Source organism: Mercenaria mercenaria, chromosome 2 (genome assembly GCF_021730395.1).
Source record: "Mercenaria mercenaria strain notata chromosome 2, MADL_Memer_1, whole genome shotgun sequence".
In the NCBI taxonomy this organism is placed as follows: domain Eukaryota; kingdom Metazoa; phylum Mollusca; class Bivalvia; order Venerida; family Veneridae; genus Mercenaria; species Mercenaria mercenaria.
In genome coordinates, this window is record NC_069362.1 from 20655147 (window position 1) to 20671357 (window position 16211).

Sequence of the window (16211 nt, forward strand, 5' to 3'; positions counted from 1 at the left end):
AAGTTAGTTTAATAAATATGATAAAAACCTGTTCAAATACCAACATATATAAAATTAAAGAAAGAGCTGAATACGGTCTGCGTATCACATGAATTAAGGTGTGATAAGAGTCTTTTATGTAGAGAAGTGCTTTTTAAAAGATTTTCCTTGTTACAATTGTCGTCTGTATATGAAAAGGTTTCTTGCTTTTGTGACTTATTCAGATTGCATATTAAAATGAGTACTTGTTTGCTTTGATATATTTGTTATAAATTATTTAACTGATTTATTACATATAAATATTTTTCTTTAGTATGGTATGCAAATATTGAACTCAGTTGAAATCTGTTTTATTAGCTCATCTGATTTTTTGAAAAAAAATGATGAGTTATTGTCATCACTTGAGCGGTTGTCGGCGTCGGCGTCTGCGTCGGCGTTGCCTGGTTAAGTTTTATGTTTAGGTCAGCTTTTCTCCTAAACTATCAAAGCTATTGCTTTGAAACTTGGAATACTTGTTCACCATCATAAGCTGACCCTGTATAGCAAGAAACATAACTCCATCTTGCTTTTTGCAAGATTTATGGCCCCTTTTGTACTTAGAAAATATCAGATTTCTTGGTTAAGTTTTATGTTTAGGTCAACTTTTCTCCTAAACTATCAAAGCTATTGCTTTGAAACTTGGAATACTTGTTCACCATCATAAGCAGACCCTGTACATCAAGAAACATAACTCCATCTTGCTTTTTGCAAGAATTATTGCCCCTTTTGGACTTAGAAAATCAGTTTTCTTGGTTAAGTTTTATGTTTAGGTCAGCTTTTATCCTAAACTATCAAAGCTATTGCTTTAAAACTTGCAACACTTGTTCACCATCATAAGCTGACCCTGTACAGCAAGAAACATAACTCCATCCTGCTTTTTGCAAGATTTATGGCCCCTTTTGGACTTAGAAAATATCAGATTTCTTGGTTAAGTTTTATGTTTAGGTCAACTTTTTCTCTTAAACTATCGAAGCTATTGCTTTAAAACTTGCAACTCTTGTTCACCATCATAAGCTGACCCTGTACAGCAAGCAACATAACTCCATCCTGCTTTTTGCAATAATTATTGCCCTTTTTGGACTTAGAAAAATCATTTTCTTGGTTGAATATTATGTTTAAGTCAACTTTTCTCATAAACTATCAAAGCTATTGCTTTAAAACTTGCAACAGTTTTTCACCATCATAAGTGGACACTGTACATCAAGAAACATAACTCTATCCTGCTTTTTGCAAGAGTGATGGCCCTTTTTAGACTTAGAAAATCATGGGTAGGACAATATTTCTATTATACAAAAAAAATCAGATGAGCGTCAGCACCCGCAAGGCGGTGCTCTTGTTATATATATGCTATATAATGACTGAATCTCATTACACTGAAATGAAGGTACGCTGCATACAGTTTATCTATGTGATATGACTACGGTCAAACTTTGCTTATGAAACAGAAATACTGAAATAATTACAATTGTATGTTTTGCTTGACCTTCACTTTTTAGCTCACCTGTCACAAAGTGACAAGGTGAGCTTTTGTGATCGCGTGGCGTCCGTCGTCCGTCCGTCAGTCCGTGCATGCGTGCGTTCGTGCGTGCGTAAACTTTTTCTTGTGACCACTCTAGAGGTCACATTTTTCATGGGATCTTTATGAAAGTTGGTCAGAATGTTCATCTTGATGATATCTAGGTCAAGTTCGAAACTGGGTCACGTGCCGTCAAAAACTAGGTCAGTAGGTCTAAAAATAGAAAAACCTTGTGACCTCTCTAGAGGCCATATTTTTCATGAGATCTTCATGAAAATTGGTCAGATTGTTCACCTTGATGATATCTAGATCAAGTTCGAAACTGGGTCACGTGGGGTCAAAAACTAGGTCAGTAGGTCTAAAAATAGAAAAACCTTGTGACCTCTCTAGAGGCCATATTTCTCAATGGATCTTCATGAAAATTAGTCAGAATGTTCACCTTGATGATCTCTAGGTCAAGTTCGAAACTGGGTCAACTGCGGTCAAAAACTAGGTCAGTAGGTCTAAAAATAGAAAAACCTTGTGACCTCTCTAGAGGCCATATTTCTCAATGGATCTTCATGAAAATTGGTCAGAATGTTCACCTTGATGATATCTAGGTCAAGTTCGAAATTGGGTCATGTGGGGTCAAAAACTAGGACAGTAGGTCTAAAAATAAAAAAACCTTGTGATCTCTTTAGAGGCCATATTTCTCAATGGATCTTCATGAAAATTGGTCAGAATGTTCACCTTGATGATATCTAGGTCAGGTTCGAAACTGGGTCACGTGGGGTCAAAAACTAGGTCAGTAGGTCTAAAAATAGAAAAACCTTGTGACCTCTCTAGAGGCCATATTTCTCAATGGATCTTCATGAAAATTGGTGAGAATGTTCACCTTGATGATATCTAGGTTAGATTTGAAACTGGGTTACGTGCGGTCAAAAACTAGGTCAGTAGGTCGAAAAATAGAAAAACCTTGTGACGTCTCTAGAGGCCATGTTTCTCAATGGATCTTCATGAAAATTGATCAGAATGTTCCTCTTGATGATATCTAGGCCAAGTTCGAAACTGGGTCACGTGCGGTCAGAAACTAGGTCAGTAGGTCGAAAAATAGAAAAACCTTGTGATCTCTCTAGTGGCCATATTTTTCATGAGATCTTCATGAAAATTGGTGAGAATGTTCACCTTGATGATATCTAGGTCAGATTCAGAAGTGGGTCACGTGCCTTCAAAAACTAGGTCATTAGGTCAAATAATAGAAAAACCTTGTGACCTCTCTAGAGGTCATATTTTTCAATGGATCTTCATGAAAATTGGTCAGAATTTTTTATCTTGATGATATCTAGGTCACATGTGCTCAAAAACTAGGTCACTATGTCAAATAATAGAAATAACGACATCGTACTCAGTTCAACACTGGGTCATGTGGGGATAGGTGAGCGATTCAGGACCATCATGGTCCTCTTGTTTATAGGTGTGACGTCATTGTCCAAAGATTCATGAATAGCGAATATGCATTTGTTAAAGCGGGATCAGTTGGCCTATTTTAGAAATAAATAAAAATAATAAATAAAAAAAATCCTTTAATTGATTTTTTCTCATGTATTCTAATCAAACTTGATTTGTAGCATCTTTATTAGGCCCGCAGCCAACTTTGTTCAGCTGGGACATTTTACCCCTTTTAGGGGCTGCTAGAGTTAAAACTAGAAATGCCTTTATACAGCGTCTCATGAACAGCTTGGTGGATCTTTGTCATACTTGGTCTGGAGCATCATTATAAGGTCCTCTTCCAAATTTATTTATATAGGAACTTGAACCCTATTAGTGACCACTATAGCTAAAAGTAGATATGCCTTTCTTCGCATTAACCACTAAAATGTAATGGATTTTTATCAAACTCGATGTGTAACAATATCGTAAGGTCTCCTGCTATTTTGTTACAAATGGGGATAGGGACCAATTTAGCTAAAAATATAAACACATTTAATGACCTCTTCTCATGAACCGCTTCATGAATCTTCATCAAACTACTGCTGTAATTATTCGTCTAAGGATAAACGAAACAAAATTGCAGCCCTACGAAACCTTTGCGAAAAATTAAAAGAGAACCATTTAAATTGTGCGGTGTTTAGTTTTGCAATTTGAAAAATGATAGACGAAAGATGAATTTAGATGAAAAATTCATAAACTTCTTTCCTTATTACAATTCGCCGACCATCATTTTTAAAGATATTTCTTGTTTAACCATATATTCAAATCATGTTCTTGCTTTTTAAGGCCAATAAAATTTGAAAGTATTTACCATCTATTAAATTTTCATGGACTACTTATGCACTTTGTCAAAACACCCTCCATTTGGGTCAGAACACTCCCTTTTTAGCCAAAACACCCCCTGTAAAAATTACCTGGTCAAAACACCCCAACTTATTAAAAATATTTGTGTTTTGTTTAAACTTGGTAACTCAACATTTACACAAGCTACATGTACAAAACAATTTAAAGACATCCGCAGGTGATAGTATGATCTTCATGCATTTGTATCAGGGATTTCTGCAATTTGCTTGTGTTATAATTACAGCAGTTTTTGTACAAATCTATTTTCAGTGCTAAAGAACTTTTCAAGTATAGAACTGGTCTTGAGCAGATAATGCCTCCGAAAGGAGGAGATAAGGAGTACTTGCCAGATGGTTCGTGGTTACAAGACAAATGTATTGAAAGCTTTAATCGGGAAAGGGAAAGAGTGCTTTCTGAACCAAGAGTGGTGAGAAGGTATTCAAACATTTCAGATTTTTTTTATGGAAATGATAGAACTTTTGCTATATTGTAAATATTAAGATGATGTGGTCTTGGAATTTTATCAAGTCTGTTTATCTTATTGCATTTTCTTTTAGCTGTAATGCTTCTTTAATAACTGCTATTACCATATCAAAGGTTCTTTTAAGGTATGAACATTTCATGTTATAAAAAGCATAATAATGCCTGCAAGTTGCTTTTGGATAAAGAAACTATTTGTTTGAATTAAAACATGAACTCTGGTCTATATACAATATTGTATTTAAAAGTGAGGAAGCTTCTTTTAAACCAAATATGATTATTTCAGTCACGACCTTGTGAAAGGAGAATGGAAGCCAGATATTGGCCTTTTGGAACTTTTTCATGAGATGGTGAGTCATATTTTAGAGTTTGGAGCTTTTGTTAGAATTAAAGATGGGGATTTTTAGAAGTAAAGAGCATTAATAGTTCTTTTGATGATAGCTAATTAGAAGTATAATGGCCAAGTAATAACAAATAGATTTTACCCAATGCTGAAACTGTAGTATAGAAGTAAGCTGAATTTCCTATTTTTGCTTTAAAAAACACAAGGACATTATTTGATATATGGGTGCAAGGTCAACATAATGGCTTCCCAGTAAGGAAGTATATAATATTTCATCTATTGTCCTGTATTTCATTGACAAGATGGTTGATGGCTTGTTTAGTTACATTGTACTCTCTAAGCAGCTTGACAAGCTTACACATTTAAAATCTAGACAGTGTAAGTTTCTGTAAACCCAAAATTGGTACTAGTATTTTGTGTATTTTCTAGGAGAAAGGCTAAGTATTTCTGTAGATTTTAAGTTGGTTCTTTTTGTTTTTTACAGTAGACAGGCAAATTGTTTCTGTAAGCTTTAAATTGATACTTAGTGTATTTATTATTGTAAACTGGCTAAGACAGTTTTTGATTTAACCAGCTAAAACACATAAAATTCTAAGTACATACTAGTATTAGATGTTCATAGAAAGGTGAAGTTTGATATTTGGAAATGAAGTTTTGTGACATGCATTGTGGTTTTTCTTAATTATTTTATATGAACTATATTTTTGGTTTGAGTGATTTTTTAGCTCATTTCATTTTTTGAAGAAAAAAAATGACGAGTTATTGTCATCACTTGGTTGGCGTTGGTGTTGCCTGGTTAAGTTTTATGTTTAAGTCAACTTTTCTCCTAAACTATCAAAGCTATTTCTTTAAAACTTTCTACACTTGTTCACCATCAATAGCTGATTTTGTACAGCAAGAAACGTAACTCCATCCTGCATTTTGCAAGAATTTTGACCCCTTTTGGATTTAGAAAATATCAGATTTCTTGGTAAAGTTTTGCATTTAGGTCAACTTTTCAACTTAATGGTCAAAGCTATTGCTTTAAAACTTTGAGCAGTTATTTTCCATTAAAAGCTGATTTTGCACAGCAAGTACCCTAACTCTACATTGCTTTTTGCAAGGATTATGGCCCCTTTTGGACTTAGAAAATCAGATTTCTTGGTTAAGTTTTGCGTTTCAGCTTTTCTCCTAAACTATCAAAGCTATTGCTTTAAAACTTGCAACACTTGTTCACCATCAAAAGCTGACTCTATACAGCAAGAAACATAACTCCATCCTGCTTTTTAGCTCACCTGTCACAAAGTGACAAGGTGAGCTTTTGTGATCGCGTGGTGTCCGTCGTCCGTGCATGCGTGCGTCCGTCCGTAAACTTTTGCTTGTGACCACTCTGGAGGTCACATTTTTCATGGGATCTTTATGAAAGTTGGTCAGAATGTTCATCTTGATGATATCTAGGTCAGGTTCGAAACTGGGTCACGTGCCTTCAAAAACTAGGTCAGTAGGTCTAAAAATAGAAAAACCTTGTGACCTCTCTAGAGGCCATATATTTCACAAGATCTTCATGAAAATTGATCAGAATGTTCATCTTGATGATATCTAGGTCAGCTTCGAAACTGGGTCACGTGCCGTCAAAAACTAGGTCAGTAGGTCTAAAAATAGAAAAACCTTGTGACCTCTCTAGAGGCCATATATTTCACAAGATCTTCATGAAAATTAGTCAGAACGTTCACCTTGATGATATCTAAGTCAAGGTCGAAACTGGGTCACGTGCCATCAAAATCTAGGTCAGTAGGTCAAATAATAGAAAAACCTTGTGACCTCTCTAAAGGCCATATTTTCATGGGATCTGTATGAAAAATGGTCTGAATGTTCAACTTGTTGATATCTAGGTCAAGTTCGAAACTGGGTCACGTGCGGTCAAAAACTAGGTCAGTAGGTCTAAAAATAGAAAAACCTTGTGACCTCTCTAGAGGCCATATATTTCACAAGATCTTCATGAAAATTAGTCAGAACGTTCACCTTGATGATATCTAAGTCAAGGTAGAAACTGGGTCACGTGCCATCAAAATCTAGGTCAGTAGGTCAAATAATAGAAAAACCTTGTGACCTCTCTAAAGGCCATATTTTCATGGGATCTGTATGAAAAATGGTCTGAATGTTCAACTTGTTGATATCTAGGTCAAGTTTGAAACTGGGTCAACTGCGGTCAAAAACTAGGTCAGTAGATCTAAAATTATTAAAATCTTTTGACCTCTCTAGAGGCCATTTTTTTCAATGGATCTTCATGAAAATTGATCTGAATGTTCACCTTGATGATATCTAGGTCGGTTTTGAAACTGGGTCACGTGCGGTCAAAAACTAGGTCAGTAGGTATAAAAATAGAAAAACCTTGCGACCTCTCTAGAGGCCATATTTTTCATGAGATCTTCATGAAAATTAGTGAGAATGTTCACCTTGATGATATCTAGGTAAAGTTCAAAACAGGGTCACGTACCTTCGAAAACTAGGTCAATAGGTCAAATAATAGAAAAACCTTGTGACCTCTCTAGAGACCATATATTTCAATGGATCTTCATGAAAATTGATCAGAATTTTTATCTAGATAATATCTAGGTCAAGTTCAAAACTGGGTCACATGAGCTCAAAAACTAGGTCACTATGTCAGATAATAGAAAAAATGACGTCGTACTCAAAATTGGGTCATGTGGGAAGAGGTGAGCGATTCAGGACCATCATGGTCCTCTTGTTTATAAGAATTATGGTCCCTTTTGGACTAAGAAAATATCATAAAAACACACAGGTAGGACAATATCTTTATTATACAGACCTGTACCTGCAAGGTGGTGCTCATGTTTCAATATCTTTTTAATTCTAGAGGAATTTTTGGGAGCATATGGGGTTTGTGGACAAGAAAAGGAAATGGCTGTACCCTGAAGAGGCATTGTTTCTAATAGAAACTGTAAGTAGATTTTTCCTGGCTACACTAAGGCTTCTTATTACAATTAGCAGATGTAAACAATCTTGATAGTAAAAATTCTTCAGTGTAATTTTGAAAAATTTGCATCGGATTAGTAGAATTTCATGAGAAACATGTTTTGTGAACTGATTTCTCAAAAACCTATTCTCTCAAATTTAGTATTATTAGGCTTTCACATTAATTTTAAGGGATTTCAAAACTCATTTCTTTGAAAGAAGTGAAGGTCAGACAGTATTTAAAAAAAACTGGTATGTGTGCGAGGTCATCTTGGACCACTTTTTTGGCCAAGCATAATATTGGCCGTACCAGATTTTTGCATTAAATTTTATCTTTTGCTTTGAGCAAAAGTGCCAAAATATTGCCTTGTTCATGTAGTTATCCACAAAGAGCGGTATCTGTCGTGATTGCCTGTGGGTGTGAAAACAACATCGGCATACGTCATGTCAAACATATGGACCCTGCTTGACTGGATTAATCATAACTAAACAATAATCTGACAGAAAATGCTTTCAAGATGCAAGAAAAATACACTAACTAATCCCAAATCTTAAATTTTTCTCGAGGGAGACCGAGAACCCAACGAAAGAAAAATTAAAATATGAAGTTTTAAAAGGAAATTCAGACATGAGAGTGTTGGAAAAAGATGTGAGACTGGTCTGGCTAAAGGAAAAAAATTTCTTTTGGAATCAAATGGGGTAAATGGTTGAAGATACCAGATGTTCCAGGATAATGCTTTTGTGAATCTTATGGGAAAACATACAACATTGAAAAACATCCATTTGTGTGTGAGAATCTTCATGGCATTTTTAGCTCGACTATTCAAAGAATAGTCTAGCTATTCTACTCACCCTGGTGTCGGCGTTGGTGTTGGCGTCGGCGTCACACCTTGGTTAAGTTTTTGCATGCAAGTACATACAGCTATCATTTAAAGGCATATAGCTTTGAAACTTATTTATTCTTTTTCTAGGTCAATTACCAACCTCACTGGGTCATGTTCCATAACTCTAACATGTATTTTGAGCAAATTATGCCCCCTTTTGGACTTAGAAAATTCTGGTTAAAGTTTTACATGCAAGTTACTATCTCCAAAACTAATGCAGATATTGAATTGAAACTTCACATGTGTCTTCAGGGTTATAAAACTAGTTGAAAGCACCAAGTCCCATAACTCTGACCTTAATGTTGGCCAAATTATGCCCCCTTTTGGACTTAGAAAATTCTGGTTAAAGTTTTGCGTGCAAGTACATACAGCTATTACTAAAAGGCATATAGATTTGAAACTTATTTTTTCTTTTTCTAGATCAATTACCTACCTCACTGGGTCAAGTCCCATAACTCTGACATGTATTTTGGCCAAATTTTGCCCCCTTTTGGACTTAGAAAATCCTGGTTAAAGTTTTGCTTGCAAGTACATATAGCCATTACTAAAAGGCATATAGCTTTGAAACTTATTTATTCTTTTTCTAGGTCAATTACCAACTTCACTGGGTCAAGTTCCATAACTCTTAACATGTATTTTGAGCAAATTATGCCCCCTTTTGGACATAGAAAATTCTAGTTAAAGTTTTACATGCAAGTTACTATCCCCAAAACTAATGCAGATATTGAATTGAAACTTAACATGTTTCTTCGGGGTTATAATGCATTTTGGTCAAATTATGTCCCCTTTCGAACTTAAAACTCTTTTGATATTTAACATTTTAGGTAATAATTTCCTGCTTCTGTGACAATATTTCGAATAGTCGAGCTTGTCTGTCTTACGGACAGCTCTTGTTTATTCCAAGACCATGTTCTTTTCCATCATCAGTGATGGTGATTTTAACCTTTCAAAGATGCTGTTTTCAATAGTTTCCGAGGAGTGCTTCCCCCTAGGCCCCCTACCACGGTTATGCCTTGGCCCACCAGGGGCCCTTACGGGTTTTTCATTTTGGCTCACTTTCACCCATGAGGAGAAAGATATAACTTTCATGAAATTTAAAGAAGGCTACAGGTGTATTGACTTATCAAAGACAGGCTGTATTGCTGCATGGTGTATTTTCTTTGTGATAATAATGTATTTGATTGACAGGGTGTTTTAGAAATGTGGTATCAAGGTTTACCTGTAAGCATACAAGAAGCATACTCAACATTAATTGGTGAAAAACTCCAGTTGGAATACTATCAGGTATACGCCCATCTACGCAGAATTGGATATGTTGTACTCAGACATCAGGGCAGGTAAATATTCAGAAAATGTTACACTATGAACCTAACAGTAACTTCGCATTTTTCAGCTGAGTATGGACAGACTTTTCCCTTTAATGACAAAATATTTGGGACATTCTCAGTTGCTGTAGGGAGGTTTTCATTTTAAATGTTATTACACAAAATTACATATTGCACTTTTAACTTATTATTTTATATGCCCATGAAACAAAAGGTACTGTGGGGACCCCTGCAGCAGACTGCATTTGCAGTAGTTGTCCCCTCTCATAAGCTGTTCTTGTCCAGTATTTTCCAGGCTTGGTCATAATATTGGTCATGGTCATTAACCAGCTAGATTCTCCAAGACTCTCTGGAGTTATAGGCTGTGAATAACTCAAAATTATAAAAATTGTTAGTATTCACTTTCTAACTTGACCAGTTCTTACCAGATTTTCACCAGATTTAGTCACAATATTAATGAGTATAATATCTCAGTCAGGTTTGATAAGTAGCTGGATCCTATGAATTACTAAACATTACAAAAATTGGTGAAATTTCACCAATTTTCCTGTGTTCACTAAAATGGATCACCATGTTTATGGTCATAACATGTTGACCAAGTTGATTTAATGACTTGTAAAGAATTTTATCACTCTTTACTGTGTTAAGTGATATAGATGAGATTTTGTTTCAGGTATGCATTTACAAAATATGAAAGGCAGATTGCTTTAGACAAACATGTTTCTCATAAGAAGAAAAGAAATAAAGAAAAAAGAAACAAAGCTATTGACCAGTCTAATGATGCAGCTCATGTTCAAATGTGTGACCAGTCTGCAGATATTTCTAAAAATAGAATAGGTAACCAATCTGAGAATCTTCCAGATTATAAAACTAACAGATCTGATGATGATCATAAAGGTAGAATTTGTGATCAATCAAGTGACAGGCATACTATAGATATATCTGAAGATAAGTTTGATGCAGTGTCTACTGATGGTGCAGGTGGACATGGGGCTACCAGAAACATTGTTGAACAAGGGGAACGGAACCAGTCAAAGAGAGCGAAAACTGATGATCTCTCTAATAATGTAGTATACCAAAATTTCGAACCCCAGAGCAGTGACAGCTTAAAAGATAACTTGGCTGGAGAAACTCAGACAAAAACTTCAAAATGGAATTTTGATGAAATTAAATTTCCAGATTTTAAAAACTCAGAAGAAAGGGTGTCAGTACAGAAACCAGACGTTAAATACATACCACAGGATCATGAGGTTAGCTTCTGTGAATCTGAGTATAGTTTTGAAAAGAAACAATACATCAACACAAAGAAATTGAAGAAGAAGCAACAGATTTTAGATGAAGCATTAGTCCAGGAACTAGATTTCTCCTATCCTGAGATCATGACAGGGTGGCATAAAGTTAAAAAATCATGCACCAGTTGGAAGGAGTACAAAATGGCAGTTAAAAAGGAAAAGGCATCATGGGATAGGTCAACCATATTTCCTCATCTCTATGGGGACAAAGTAAAACCATTGGTTAAACCAGAGCTGGCAAGGTCAACATGTAAGTCTTCTTAAAATCACAAATCTTAAATTAAAACCAAAGTATTAAATCCATATTATAATATTGAAATGAAACTTCAAAGTTTATAGCATCCTGTAGGGCTTTTGTGGTAAGAAAACTGAATTTGATTTCTGAAACTGTGTGATATTTATTTTATAAGTCACTATATGTTCATTGTAAAAAGGCTTCATTTTACGCAAGTGAAAATTTGTGGTAGCACTTGAAAATGCAGCTCTATATGATTTGTCAGGTAAAATTTCTGATACTATGTTAAAATCCTGACTGGAAATTCATTTTAGGGAAGGTAACCAAAAACCTTACATGAACCTTAAGGATATATTAGTATGTTAAAACTATGTAGTTTTTAGGTGTATATTTAAATGATATGTATATTTTGAGCTTATGATTTAATTTAAATAATTTATAACAGCTCCATGTAATTTTAGATACAGCCCTACAGGAAATGAAGGTGTTTTTTTTCTGTGTGTGCTTTAGAAAAAAATGGACGTGTAATATTTACAAAAAATGTAAATCATTAATGATTCTGTTTTTCAGGTGCTGTATTAGAACAGTTGAGGGTTGTCGAAGATGATGTGCAAAAGAAGTAAGTTTGTGGTTGTGATAATTAAATTTGAACCAGTATTAAACAAAAGTACCTAATACACTTACAAATGTTAGTGAACTTAAAATGAAGTTTACTTATTTTAAAATATGTTACTTGTGTGATAACTAAGGAAACCTTAATATTTTTATGCCCCCGACATCTACTGAGGCGGGAGGCATATAGTGATTGTCCTGTCCGTCCGTTTGTTTGTTCGTTCGTTTGTCCGTCCGTACGAGGTTAACCAAATGGGACCGTTTCGTCTAGCATCAATTCCCCTTACTAGAATGACTTGATACTAATGCAAATGTAACCTGTGACCATTCCTCATCTTCAGACATCACCTGACCTCAGTTTGATCTTGATCTTAACCTCATTTTGGACTTAGGTTGCTTAATATGCGCCATCTCTTGGATAACCAAATGTGACCGTTTCGTCTAGCATCAGTACCGCTTACAAGAATGAATTGATACTAATACAGATGTAACCTGTGACCATTCCTCATCTTCAAACATCACCTGAATCCAGTTTGACCTTGACCTCATTTTAGACTTAGGTTGCTTTGTATCGACAAGGATGCCACCTGAGGCATCAAGCGTTTATTGAACGCAGCTCCTTGTTTGGTCCAAAGTTATTGAAATTTACATTGCAAATAACCAAAATTACTTTTATCAGCAGTGGGCTGCAGGTGGCATCCACAAAAGTTGTCAGTCTTCATATTTGTGCAGTGTTCACCAAATTTGGTCAAAATGTTTATAGGCATAATATTTTGACCATTTTTGTTGTAATCAGCTGTATTCTCCAAGTCTGTCTGGAGTTGAAAATTGACAGTGTCCGCACTCCAACTAAAGCGGTTCTTATCCAATATTCGCCAAACTTTTTCACAGTATTTATAAGCTGTGTTTAAGCAAATTTCAATAACTAGCTTTATTCCCCCAAGACTCTCTTGCCCTTGGATTACTCAGTATTTCAGAAATTGACAGTGTCAGTTGTCTAATTTAGAAGTTTTTATCCAACGTTTTCACCAAACTGGGTCACAGTGTTTATGGGCATAGTAAGTTGGCCAAGTTCAGTGACCATCTAGTCATGTCCCTTGAGGTACTAAAAATTGCAGGAATGGAAGGTGTCAGCTCTCTTACTTGGAAAAGTTCTTAATGCTTGACCACCAAACTAAGTTATGATGTGTTTGGGCATAATATCTTGGACAATTCAATAACAATCTGGATGGAGACGTCTCAGTCACTTCTGAGTTATGGACCTAGAATTATTTTCAATGTTGAAAATTGACAGTTTCAGCTTAATAACTTAAACATGTCTTATCCTATGTCCATCAGACTTACAGGCTGTTAGTCAGATTTTTAAGAGCATATTGTCTTGGCCAGGTTTGATAACCAGCCATTATAGTCTTTGTCCTTCTGGAGTTATGGTCCTTAAATAAATCAAAATTGTGAAAATTGACTAGTCTTTTCAATATGTAGAATATTTTCGAAAGTGTAAAGTAATAATTATTGTTGTTTCATGCATATATTGTGACAGTTTAGCTGATATTCAGTTCAAATCTATTAAGACCAGTTAGATAAATCAAGGAGTTATTTTTACATTACCATCCTTTAAGGTCATAATGATGTGTAATGTCAACAGTATCATCTCATTCTGGTAAAAGGTTAGCAAAAACACTGTTATGGAATAGATGAATCAAAAGAATTAAACAAACTTAAATTTTATTGTGTTTAGAAAACAGTTAAGTAATAGAAAGAGCATTGAAACTCGAGGGTAAACGATTTGTACGAGGGAGCATAGCCCCCGAGTATAAATCATTTACCTGAGAGTTTTAATATTCTTTCTGTTTTGTATCATAGCCATCCATATATGGTAATTGTAGGCATTCCACATTGCCATATACAGCAGTTCAGTGAGTACTTAAAATCCTTGCTTTACAAATGTGTAAAGCCCAGGTATTGTACTGTTTAGTTGACCTGTCAAAACATGTTCCCGGCTTTCATGTTAATCTTATATAGACTCGAACAGAATATAATGAAAGCCGGGTCCATTTTTTGACAGGTCAGATAAATTGGACAATAAAATAAACCAATGCTAGAGCAGAAAATCAATAAAATACACTTCGCTGTCTACTGTTCCAGACACGCTGGCATACTTTCCTATCCAACAGTGCGGTAAATAGCGTGTGGGTATTAAATACCTGCACACTTTTATTTACTGCACCCTGTACTCAGTGTATACGAATTACCTGCACCAAATTTGTTAAGAAAAAGCACCGAGCTATGATACAACTGAGTTAAGATAGCTGAATTCAAACATAACAGTATAACTGTATAATATCTGTTAACAGGTGTGATAGAAAGCCAGATATAGTGCCAGACTTTGATGTGTATGCTCCAAACACAAAGTTCAAGAAAACCAAACCAGGTATTCCAGACTTTAGGGTAAAAGTCACGAGGTAAATTGTATTTCTTACATAATTGTCTACTTTATATAGCGGTACTGTGAAATCATTTAATTTTAAAAGCATTCAGTCTTGTGGTTTTGACCTCAAGTTTTAACCTGGATTTGTACTCTTTTTAAGGCACTGAAATATTTACTCTTCAGTGCCCTGAATGATAGGTTTTATCTTGAAATTTAAGATGAATTATGTATTTGTATGAATAAAACTGTTTTAAAATGTTTTACTGTTGCCATATACATTATATATGTAGTGTTACAGTAAATTAAATATTCAACACTTATAATCTGAATTTTGATTTACACACTTGTAACATTTATTAGTACAGGCCTATTTCTAAATTTTCAAAGGAATTGGACTCCAAACTAAAGTCTAACTTAATCTAAACAGGTTACCTCCCTTGAATCACTATTATTATTTCAGCCTGTGTTCTGTATATTTTCAGAACTAGTGACCCAGTTCCAGATCTTAAGCTAGTTAACTCCATTGATAGTTATTTGAATGATGAAGCATCTCTACAATGGGCAGTAGTGGACGGTGGAAATATAGCATTCTACTGTATGTCCGACATGCCTCTGCCACAGGATATATCATTAGGATGACGTGTAGAGAAATATAGCATTCTACAGTATGTCTGATATGCCTCTGTCACAGGATATATGTTTCCATACAGTATATGGGACATGCTGTGCCACAGGACATATCATCAGGATGATAGGTAGAGAAATACAGAATTCTACAGCATGTCTGACATGCCTCTGCCACTGGATTAGTCCCAATCTGTGACTCTAGTTACCTCCCCTGACGGTCCGTCCACAAACTGAAATTAAATGAAAGTGATAATTACACAACGGGTTGGACTACCACTGGATATGCTAACAGGATACCAGGTAGAGAAATACAGTATTCTACATTATGTCCGACATGTTCTGCCACAAGATATATTGTTAGGAGGACAAGTAGAGATCATAAAGAATAGCCGTATAGCGAAGGACTTTACACTAGACTGTGGTAGATTGTTAGAACGTAGTGTTCTATTTATAGCATTAGATTGCCAGCATTGAAAGATTACATGTTAAGAGCAAAGCTTTTACCATAATTAAGTGTACAGTAGGTGGTTTTAAGAACTGTGCAAGTGTTGGTTTCTATCTTGGAAGTAACTACTGCAGGATGTTGTGAAAGAATATTTCTTAAGTTGATCACATCACCTCTGTTCATCCTCATGAAAAGCTTAAGATGATGTGGCAAGCCCTCTATTTCATCTCGGGCTTTACATGTGTATAATAAAATGATGATACAAGGTTGTGTTTTCAGTTGTTCAGACTTCATACATTGACTAAATTCCTGCCATGTTTATCACCTGCCAAAGGGGGGAGGGATATAATTTTGGCATCATCTTTCCGTCTGTCCATCCGTCTGGAGCCATATCTAGGAAGTGGTTTGGAATATTTTTTATAAAACTTTGTATTATACATGTTCACCACTATAGGGAAATGTGGCCTGTCAAGTTTCAGCCAGATTGCCCAAGTAACACCAGAGTTATGGCTATTAGTAGTTTCTAGTGTTCACTGTATAGGGTACTATGATAATTGCAATTTCTGCTTCATAACTTGTGACATATTTGACCTAGAACTGTGAAACTTGAAATAAATTTAAGTCACCACAATGTGGAAGTGCACACTCAGTTTCGTAAAGATCTCTTTACCAACTTCAGAGTTATTGGCCTTTTATTGTTTAAAAATCCACATATTTGTACATAACAAACTAACCAAT

The 16211-nt window shown here is 35.2% G+C and overlaps 1 protein-coding gene across 1 annotated transcript in view; it reads left to right on the forward strand.

Moving 5' to 3' along the window:
• LOC123563450 (tRNA-splicing endonuclease subunit Sen54-like) overlaps window positions 1-15739 on the forward strand; it is a 28993-nt gene extending 13254 nt beyond the window's left edge. Inside the window, exons 2-9 of the mRNA XM_045356277.2 lie at window positions 4118-4282; window positions 4614-4677; window positions 7528-7611; window positions 9698-9846; window positions 10508-11376; window positions 11932-11980; window positions 14328-14435; window positions 14884-15739. Coding sequence (XP_045212212.2) covers window positions 4118-4282; window positions 4614-4677; window positions 7528-7611; window positions 9698-9846; window positions 10508-11376; window positions 11932-11980; window positions 14328-14435; window positions 14884-15040 — 1645 coding nt within the window. The 3' untranslated portion in view covers window positions 15041-15739. The remainder of the gene's footprint in view (window positions 1-4117; window positions 4283-4613; window positions 4678-7527; window positions 7612-9697; window positions 9847-10507; window positions 11377-11931; window positions 11981-14327; window positions 14436-14883) is intronic.
• Window positions 15740-16211: the final 472 nt, after the last annotated feature.